This window comes from Trifolium pratense, linkage group LG2 (assembly GCF_020283565.1).
Source record: "Trifolium pratense cultivar HEN17-A07 linkage group LG2, ARS_RC_1.1, whole genome shotgun sequence".
NCBI lineage: Eukaryota > Viridiplantae > Streptophyta > Magnoliopsida > Fabales > Fabaceae > Trifolium > Trifolium pratense.
The window spans coordinates 42,626,049-42,636,770 of NC_060060.1; the positions used below are offsets into that span (position 1 = coordinate 42,626,049).

The 10,722-nt window shown below is 33.2% G+C and overlaps 2 protein-coding genes across 8 annotated transcripts; one reads left to right on the plus strand and one right to left on the minus strand.

Moving 5' to 3' along the window:
- Positions 1-2,851: 2,851 nt before the first annotated feature.
- Positions 2,852-6,886, minus strand: LOC123908337 (dehydrodolichyl diphosphate synthase complex subunit NUS1-like). 6 transcript variants are annotated; one of them, XM_045958957.1, is made up of 9 exons: positions 6,750-6,768; positions 6,592-6,651; positions 6,246-6,319; positions 5,606-5,876; positions 5,456-5,517; positions 4,503-4,701; positions 4,285-4,381; positions 3,720-3,802; positions 2,852-3,382 (listed from the first exon to the last, which is right to left on the minus strand). In XM_045958957.1, the coding sequence occupies exons 3-9, from the start codon at positions 6,246-6,248 to the stop codon at positions 3,375-3,377; spliced, it is 723 nt and encodes a 240-aa protein (XP_045814913.1). In that variant the 5' UTR covers positions 6,249-6,319; positions 6,592-6,651; positions 6,750-6,768; the 3' UTR covers positions 2,852-3,374. The 6 variants fall into 6 exon arrangements, with proteins under 6 accessions (XP_045814913.1, XP_045814912.1, XP_045814914.1 ...); XM_045958956.1 differs by lacking the exon at positions 6,246-6,319 and having other exon boundaries at positions 6,750-6,886; XM_045958958.1 differs by lacking the exons at positions 6,592-6,651; positions 6,750-6,768 and adding an exon at positions 6,493-6,511.
- Positions 6,887-6,950: 64 nt separating this feature from the next.
- On the plus strand, positions 6,951-10,425 carry LOC123908339 (50S ribosomal protein HLP, mitochondrial). 2 transcript variants are annotated; one of them, XM_045958964.1, is made up of 3 exons: positions 6,951-7,089; positions 9,475-9,566; positions 9,810-10,425. In XM_045958964.1, exons 1-3 carry the CDS (start codon positions 7,056-7,058, stop codon positions 10,182-10,184), a joined length of 501 nt encoding a protein of 166 aa, XP_045814920.1. In that variant the 5' UTR covers positions 6,951-7,055; the 3' UTR covers positions 10,185-10,425. The 2 variants fall into 2 exon arrangements, with proteins under 2 accessions (XP_045814920.1, XP_045814921.1); XM_045958965.1 differs by having other exon boundaries at positions 6,961-7,089; positions 9,442-9,566.
- Positions 10,426-10,722: the final 297 nt, after the last annotated feature.

Here is a 10,722-nt window from a genome sequence, read left to right on the forward strand (position 1 = left end):
CTAGGTAGGCCATGCTATCTAATTAACAATTCATTGCATCATATCATGTATTATTTTATTTGTACAAGTACATGACATAATGCTTAATTGTAAACTACATGGTCAAATTCAAGGATTTTTCTTTTATTTTTATCATTGGAGTATACAATCTTGTCAATATTGTTTTGGTGATCTACTTCTCTCTTGTAAGCTCTTTGTAATTGTCTCTGGTACTAATATGAAACCATTGCTCGTGCAAATCATGAGCGCTACTGTTTAGTTGACGTTAAACAAAAATAACTATGAAGTCGTTATATATAGTGATAAAATAAGATTCAACAATGTTGTGTAATTGAACTATACTATGAGTGATTGATACTCCCTCGTATTATCTACAACAATCTTGCAATCTGGCTGAAAGACAACTTTATTATAATAATCCAAGCAAACCAGTGGCTGGATACTTTGATATTGGGAGACAGAGTTGTGGTATGCCAACTTATACACAAACCTTTTTTAGTTTTTTTTTTTTATATATATCAAATGTAGTGACGGTTGAACTAATTTCCTAATAATGTTTACTGTATTATGATTAATTAAGTAACGGTGATGGGGTATATGATGTTAATGGGAACCACCAGCAGGTGGTTTACGTAAATTGCGTAATAAACAAAATTTGTATATTCCAAAGTATGTGATTTGCCATTGGATCCTTCCTTCACCTTTGTATGGTGGGAAACTGACTAGCAACCAACAAACCTTCCTTTGTCTTATGGCTGTGACATTAATGTTATCTTAGGATTTGATTGTAGGTGCAATTTCAGCCATCTTTATCTCTAATTTTTTTGAAATAGTTAAATCGTCTCGCAAATAGGTTCACATCTATCAAATGAGTTTCTCCGTTAAATTATCTAAAGTTGAATACACGGACGTGTAACATTATAAATGTTGATGTGTTAATCCACGTCACCTGTGCGGCGACCAATTTGATAAATAAATTTACTTCCCTTAAAATGTCAACAAACTTTTATCTAAAAATAAATAAACTCATTGTCTAGATGTTTCTTTAAACCCATAAAACACATTAATATTCATCATCTCTTCATTTTCTTCCACTTTAAATCTCTTGGACCCGAAGAAATGATGAAGAGTGGATGCATATTGATGGGTTTTTGAGTTTGAAAAGCTTCTAGTTGATGAATTCATTATTTTTTTTATAAAAGTTTTGATCAATTGATCCATGTGGGAGGGAGGTAAAGTGAATGGACACGACGTGCAACATATCTATGGACTCGACGGTTTAGAGTTGGAAATAGGTCAAATCGACTTACATGATTCTACTTCCTCATCTATACAGGTCTAATTTTTTGACATTTTAAATTCAGACTTGACAAAACCTAACTCGACCTAGTCTATTCTCAAACTCTATACGTGACTCATTTAATAGGTGTGAAGAAAAATTAAAGAGATGATTGTGCTATCCAAAAAAATTCAGAAGTAAACACTTGATCACAAATTCAAAGATGAAGTAGTAGCATATTCATAGTACTATTAATGTTGGATATAATTAAAAAGAAATGGGTGAAAGAAAACAGCACAGACCAATCCAATTTGTCGCCTTCTGTTTCCATTGTTTTCTCTTTTTGGGATTCTGAAAGTGACAGGACCAGAGTGCTATTTTTTATCCCCACGAATATTTTTTTGGTAACTCATTGTTTTAAGATAAGATGAAAAACAATATATTATCTATAAAAATAAGAAAAAAAGATAAAAAAAGATATTATTTTGACAGGATAAAATAAATAGGAGTAAATTATACGGAATACCATTAATTTTATAGATTTGAATCTCGGAACAAAATATAAAATGAAAAAAATAAAAAATTATTATTTTAACAATTTGAGATATTATGATACTGTGTTTTGTTATACTTTTTGTTAATTAAAAGAGTAAAAATATTATTTACTCTATACTATAAACTATGAGTAAAATTAGCTTAACGACTAGAATTTTACTTTTTAAGGTGAGGAAGTATGTGTATCAAGGTTCGAATTTCGATCTTATATATTACATGAAAGTGATTATTTCTGAAAGAAAAATCTTACATAAAACAAAAAATAAAAAATACAACACTTTATAATCAATGTCCATTTTTTTTGTTATGTGATCCTCAGTCACTGACATGATTTTAAAATATGGCCCGCAGTCGTTATTAGTTATTACATTATAGCAAATGCAATTGCAGTTGTAATGTCAATATTTTTCAAACAATTTTTCAGTCATATCTTTTTCTTTTTCTCCTTGTACTAGCTTTATTAACATATAAGAAATCAAATAGTCGATAATGAATTGCAACAATTGCACTTTTCTAGATTTTTTTTTTTAAGAAATTAAATTAGTCCACCCAAATTGACACCAGAAAGAATCGAACCTGAGACCTAAAGGAGGAACACACTCCCAGATCTCAAGTCAATACCACCAGACCGACCCAAGTGGATCCACTTTCCTAGAAATTGAGTGTTTCTTTTTGTGCGCCCCATGAAATTTCAAAAATATCTCTTTCGCAAGATAACCAACAAGTATTAAAGGAGGCAAAACTCTGGAAAAAATACAGTTACTTAAAGTCCAAACTCAACGGGGGCGTAAAATTTGAAAAATTTGAAAAAACGTAGTTTGCTACTATGTAGTGTATCATTACAATTCGGAGTCTGTTACTTCATTATTTATTTATTTTAAACACAAATAACCCTTGAGTTTTTTGCAGGATAAAATACAGTGTTACAAAACACAACACAGCATATAGTGTTACCAAGGCAAATGCATAAGAATGGTAAGCTGTAGAGAAAACAATCTACATATTCACCCAAAAAAATAAAAAATCTACATTGAACCTGAGATATTCAACTTATATACTCTTTTCCACAAATCAACATATATAAAGTTTTATATCATTGACCTATTTTTGTTCTGAATATTGGAAATATTGTGCATGTACTTTGAAATTTATAGGCGATCAAACTTTATATCTCATAGGGACCAAAGGAAAAACTTCATATCAGAAACTAGATGCTTCACACAAGAAGCTGGGCACCTCATACTCATAACAGTCTACAATGCCATTGTAGTGTTACATGGGTTTTTTCAGCAAAATAAAGCAAGAGCAAAATTAATATTTGGTGACTAGTGAGGGTAAAGATAACTTAATATTTTTAAAAACCTTTTAGTGAGTGTATAACTAAATCATTACTTGTAATTCTATTTCTATCAGGACACATTTACACACTACTATCGTGAAACGCTTCCTCCATAATGATGTTTAGCTAGGTATTTTTTCTATTCTTCACGCCTATGCTTTGTGCTTGCACAGTCGGTTTACTTCTAATTGATTTCCTTCCCTATGTACCTGTTAGCGATCCCGAAAAAATAATTTAATTTTTTTGCAATCAAATAGAATACTATAACATACTTTATACAAATTCTGCTTATAGTTCAAAGGCATCATACATAATGGTAACTGGTAAGGACTAAAGAATGGTCTGTCAACATAATATATACTATTATAGGTTTGTGTTATTTATTTCTAGTTGAAGGCTGTGAGCTAGCTTTTGGAGAATCTGGTATAAGATATAACAAGTGAACATGGAGATGCAAGAAGCAAAATGCAATTTATGATTAAAATTACTCTAAAAAATGTAGCAATTATTGGGGGTCAAACCATGACAGATATTGAGAAAACTTACCATAATTATGGCGCACTTTTGTGAAGTTGTAAATGGCTTTTATCAAGGAACCGTATCTCATGAAGTTCAAAGATCCCATATGTCTGCAAGAAGCATTACTCAGAATCTATTCAACTAAAAGACCGAAAAATGAAGCTGCATACAAAAGAGAACTTCTTAAACTATTCTTCAAAAAAGAACTTCTTAAACTAACATCACATATAACTTATCCAATGCATGGGAGTTCGTTTTTAAGGTTTGCTACAGGTTTACTACCCAAGAAAGAAAATATAACAAACAGGGAGAGAAACTAAATCAGATCCAATTATATTAACCGACCAATTGACCATTCAATAATTGCAAACTACTTTCACTTACATGGATTTCTATTTCAGATTATCAACAGACTAATTCATAAGCCTAATGCAGAACAAAATGCCCATGTAATATAGTTACTGCTTCTTTTAGCCTATATGCATCACCATTATCGCACTTTATTCAGAACAAACAATTTAACTTTTATTGTCCCAATGATGATAACAATGGCGACAACAATAAAAATAATAATATCCTAGAAACAACTTACACGATCTCTGTATACCGAATTCTCCATGGAGGAAAACCAAGATGGCTCCTCACAGGTCCGTAAACGAGTAAAAGGTCAGGTTCAGGGCCTTTGCAACCTGAGAGTAAAACGAGATCATCATTAGCCAGATAATATTATACTCTGCACAAGGAAATGAACACTTTACAGTTTAAATTAAATTAGATTAAATTAATAGTAGAATTAGGATGCAAACAAACCAACAATTTGAAGTGCCTGATTCAGGTGAGACTCTAACAATATTTGATGATCAAGTTCTCCACCTATGTCATGTCGCTTAAAATTCTCAACAAAAATCAAGTTAGCTGCTTTGGCCACTGCTTCCTTCCCATCCACATAGGAAACAAATTCTAGGGTCATGTGATCTGGTGCATGGTGTGTCACGTCTTCATTAACTTCCTGCACTGAGTTAAAGCTAGATCAGATCAAACGAATAAATAATTGAAATTACCACTGAATTAGCCATTTAGTACATATTTTATATGAATGAATCAGATGGATGCATAGGAAAATGGAAATGGAGCATAAGGCAATAATGATATTTCTCCCTCCACTTGTATAGACGAGAAAGATAAGGTATCTCTCACTTTTAGTAGTGTGTGAGGAACAATTTCTTATGATTAGGTGAAGAAAAAGAAAGAAAAAAGGTGCTTATGTATCATGAGTATGTTACCAACATCTTACCCATGCAATAAGCCTAATAAAAAATTGAGAGACATGAACTTATACAATATATCAACAGAAACATGTATTTCATCTCCGTATCAATAATTTTTTAGATGACATATCCACAAATACTATGGGCAGGTTCCATCAGTTACTAACTTCTGAAGACAAAAGGGCAACTAAAAATGGTACCGAATGTACTCAACAAATTTCAGGTGTGAAACCAATTAACTTGATATGGGACACATCATGTTGTCTAAATAAACGGTTGTTTAAATACAAGTGCAGGAAATAAGAATCAGTAAAATGAAATGAGGCAAAGGTTCAATTAACCCAAACTATGTGATTAATATGGAAAACAAATGAGATGTACTGCCTAGTCAAAAGAACATTAGTCTTTAGTAATAATATCTTAAACCAAAACAGAAATTTATCAATTATAATACGAAAGAAGCAATCTGCTGAGAACAAAAAATATATATATTACCTCTATGGATTTTGCATTCTTCATTATTTGAAATATGGTGTCCTTTGACTTTTTCAACACTCCTAGAATGTAGAGTTCAAAAAATCATTATCTTACGGCTCAATTAATAAAAGAAAGCTTACAATCACTGATTATCCAAACCTTTCATACCATTCATGTCATAGAGGCATACATTTTTTACACCAACCGAGTCCAGCCACCGCAAAAGATTAATAACTTTTGACATCTGATGAGCCTCCTCACTCTCTATGACAACGGCAAGGTACCGAAGCTTTCCTATATGAAGAGACTTGTATTTGTTCAATACTTCATAAGAGATGAAATAGCTTTCAAACATATTACCCACGATTGATATGTGATACCATGCACTGACAATGATTTGCATAAAGTACCATACTAGTTGAAGCCCAAAATATCCAATCTGTACAAAAGTTTATTTGGATAAACTCTTCAAGAAGCACTTAAGAAAAAAGAAATATTAAAAGAATCTTGCAATAAATACGAGTCTTTTAAACAACAGCTTCTTGTATAAGTTGAAACTAGTTCTTACATCTCAAATCTCAAGTTTTTCATAAGCTCTATCATTTGACTTCTCTATCAATGTCTATAAGCTTATTAGAACATGTCCGTTATGAAAAAGTCCGTAAATTTACTTTAACTAAGAAGCTCCTATATGCTAGAAACTAGTCGATAAACTAGGACAAAGCCGTAAAACCCAGAATGAATTAACTTTTAAATTTTAGATTGAGTGGGAAAGTATGTGTTTGGTTGCATAGAGTCATAGACTAACCATTTATTTTTTTTGAAGATTCAGTATCCGGCCCAAAGACCAACTAATCTGAGAGACATCAATCACACCGTCCACTAACGGATGGCCCAATTAAAGTTGACAGGAAGTTGATTAGAGCCCAACACAGGAAGTTGTTGTTGACAAAACATAAAGCAACAATATTATACATTGAAATTTGAAAATGAATGAATTAGAACAAAGTTATATTGAATAAGTATTGAGCATGAGAGTTAGTTACAGAACATACATGAGAGTATCTCCAATTTATTTATATCCAAAAACAAGTGAGAAACCTAAATGGTGAAGATAGATAGAGTTAAAAGGATGATAAAAATTGAAGACTTACAGCAACAATAATATGATACAAGTTGTGAGCTCCATCTCTAAAATCCATTATTTATTTATCCTACAAGTATGTATGTATGAAAACTCTAATAATCATAAAACCAGAAAAATAAGGGTGAAATGAAGAGGTTTAGGGTTTGGAATTGGAAGCAAAAGTACCTGTTAGATGATTGAGGAGCAACGATGGTGGCAGGGTGGGCGGCGCCGGCGACGATGAAGAGGGAGGGGCCGGTAAGTGGGTGATGGGTTAATTGTTTGGGCTTTCTTTTATGAATGAATGTTATATTATATATAGGGCATGGCCCATGGTGCATAAGGGGTACAATTGACATTCTCTTTTCAATATTAGAACAGAACAGAATAGAACACAAAAAAAAGTACACAGCGCCTATTTATCTTCATCGTCGCTCCCGGTAGGTAGCCACCATCGTCGCCGTCGCTCAGCGCCTATTGCAACTTTTGAAGATGGCTGCAAGCTTTGCTTCCAGATGTTCTCGTGGTATGTTGATTTATGCTAGCTGCTTCTTGTGTTTCATTTTTACAACCTAAGGAAAAAAAAATTATTTGACCAAAATCTGAGATATTACATTAAATTTTGTAGCTGAATGGAACTTTAAAGTCCCATTTTCTTACAAGACTCGCTAATTTTACCTCTTTCAAGCTCTTGATATGACTTTCACTGTATATTTATTAGATTCATGTCTTACTGCACTGATTTATTGTAATGTTCTGTGAATTTTCACTCATTGTCTACAAGTTATTTGTAGAATTTTCTTTTGCATGTTGAAAAGTAGAAAAATTATTTCAATTTTGGTGTTTCTGGTGATCTCTGTGGTTATAGAGTCCCAAATCTTGTAGGGATTCTGAAAGGTTGAATCTATGATGCAATCACAAATTTGGTTGCACTTGATGTCAGTATCACAATTATTATTAGTGAATTTGATGCTTGCCCAAGTTCCAATATTATTAAAGTAGTATATGCTATGAGACATTCCAGGCCTAGAGCACAGGATCTGATTTTAGGCCATTGAATTCAGTCCTGTTTTTCTTTAAGAATATGACCTTTGCCTTTCATGTTCAAAGAATTAACTAATATGTTACTTTTAGTAACAAAGCGCAATTCGTTTAGTACCAAAATATTGAGATTTGCATTCACTGGCTTGTACTTGAGGAAAGTGCTTATTGTTGGATCCTCTCAATAACAGGACTGGATATTATAGCACTAACTAGATGTTAATAGTTTTATTCTACTGCATAATTTTGATTGTATAGGAGGTCTTAGGGGGAACAAACTGTTGGATTGTAGTTGTGGGGTATTAGAGCTTTTTGAAAATTGTCTTGTAATGGTGTCATTAAACCTTCATTGTACTGGTGTGTGCCTTTTTGGTTGTACTGGTGTATGACTTGTTCCTTGTTTTTCTCCCTCTTAGTACACCTAATACTTGAGGGTTGCTTGATTAATAAAACTTTCCCTTGCCTTTTCAAAAAAAAAAAAAAACTGGCTTGTACTTGAGTAATATTGATTCATTGCTTTGGAAACTAAGCTGCATCAAAATGTATTTTATAGCAAATTTTTGAGAAAAATTACCATAATATGTTCACTATATCCCCATGTTTGCAAAATGAGAACTTGTAATGATGTGCCTGGTAAAGGTACTGTAGCCGTTAAGCCGTATATAAGTACACAGGTATCATAGATAATGCAGTCTCCGGTGCTATCTCCTTTTAGGTGAATGTTTAACATTCAATTTCCTTAGTTACTACCCATGCAAAAGTGCATATTTCTGTCATCTCCAAGTTTTCTTTCGAATTTTTGCTTTCACTGACCTAGGACGGATGACCACGGTCCCGACCTTATCAGCACCGGAGGTGTACTAATCAATGAACCCACCCCCGAAACCTACTTTCTTTTCTGACAAAATCCACCAAGCCAGCCTAACCGGTCACGACATGTTGTGATTGAGTTTGAGGGACTTTCACTGACAAAATCCAACCTAGACCCCGGCTACTTTCGTAAACAAAGCGTCAAGACAAAGATTGGGATGGGAACACGATCAGATGTAGCCAGCCTTAAGCTAAATTTCTTCTAGGTTAGAAGCATGGGACGCTCTTTCATTGAACTGAACTACCTTGACATTGTTATGCATTATGTCCAATTGTATTCTACATCCCTGCTTCTTTTTCTTTTTTACAATGTACTCCATGTCTGCTAGCCCTGTTCTCTTTGAATTATATCTCTTGGATAATTGTATTCATTGTATGATTTAAAGTTGACAAATTGAAGGTCTCAAGTTTACAGTCTCAACATTTCTTATTGATTATATTTTCACTAATTACTAATTAAATTTATTTAATCATAACTTCAATAAATGATTTTGCAGCTCAATATATTAGAGGGAAAAGACAAGAGGATTGATAATTTATTGTACTTTAAATCTCATAATTTTGTCTTTCCAAAATTTCTAGATACAGCCCATGATGCAGATGCTTATACTCTTTCAAAAGTTGTCTTAATAACTTTTTGGTGGTGATGTCCAAATTGTTCGTTTACTACAGCAATGCTGTAGCTTCATTATTACATGATGATTTTGCTCCCTAAAACATGGAGCATTGGCAAACTGTTGCTTTTGCAATAAATTGTTCTGTTTTAACACTTTAACCACTACAATTTGCAACCACTCTGAAATTTCATATATCAAGCTGCATAACTCTATCTTGGTCTATATCGAGTCTGCACTCGTGCCACTGATACTCCCCTCCCCCTACTTACAAGTCAAACACGAGTTTACAATTTTTTTGTTGATAATATGATATTCTTATCAGTTTATTAACATTTTTATTAACTTATTAGTTCTCTGTTTCATGTGTTGAAAAACCGAACTAGTGGGCCGTTCTCTGTTTGGTGGATTAAACAACAGTTCCCCTGGTCTATTTACCATGTCGCATGAGATGACATGCAGCAATTATTTTTCTCAGGTAAGTATAGGAATCAGTTACACGATCATATTTCAATTATTATAATTTCCTTGCCATTATTTTCTTATGCTTGCCAAACACGGTATTGGTAAACTTAAACCAAGATCGTAGAAAACAACATTAATTTTTCCATTCAGCGCATAGATATGTGTTCTTAAAATAGTCACAAAACTGTTCTTTGTTCTTGCACACACAACTGGTATGATTCCTTTCTGAAGAAAAAAAATGCCTGCCTTTTTGCAGCAACAAAGGACCTTCATACAGATGAGGACTGTTCTGAAGGTTGTGGACAATTCCGGGGCTAAAAAGGTGATGTGCATACACGCGTTGTCAGGAAAGAGAGGAGCAAGATTAGGTGACATGATAAAAGCATCGGTGAAAGAAGCACATCCTAATGGAAAAGTGAAGAAGGGAGCGACTGTATTTGCCGTAGTTGTTCGTGCAGCAATGCCAAAGGGGAGGTGTGATGGCAGTGAGGTCAAGTTTGATGACAATGCTGTTGTGCTTGTTGACAAACAAGGGCAGCCTATTGGGACCAGAGTTTTCGGACCAGTTCCTCATGAGTTGAGGCAGAAGAAGCATGTCAAGATCCTTACCTTAGCTGGCCATATTGCATAGTAGACATCCTCAACTTTTATTGTGGAATCTAATATCACACCTTACCATTCATATAATTTGAATCTTTTGACATGAAGTGTAAGGTTAGTATTTAATCCATCGAATCATGAGGAGACACAGAAAAGATTGTACTCAAATAATGAGCAGTTTTGGTTTCTAGCCTAACATTATTTTAGAGGTAAGATATTCATGTGTGCTTCATATGCAACAGTTTTTGAATGATTTTTCCTTTTGATTTCTACTTTGTTTGATTCCACAATGTGATATTTGGATTTGGTTGTACTGAAATGAGTCTTCACTAAGTTGGATAAACTAATAAAGTAAGACATAAACTACTGATATGAAAAACATATTAGTGATCATTGGAAGATATTGTTTTATGAAGAATGATAGTAATGAATATCCCAAGACTTTGGTTAAGCAAGTTCGTTTGTTTAAAAAAGCTGTATAATTGTGTGTCAAAAAAAAAAAAACTGTATAATTATTACATCAACAAAAGTAACATTTTTTATTTTCAAGACACAATTTCTTCTTATGA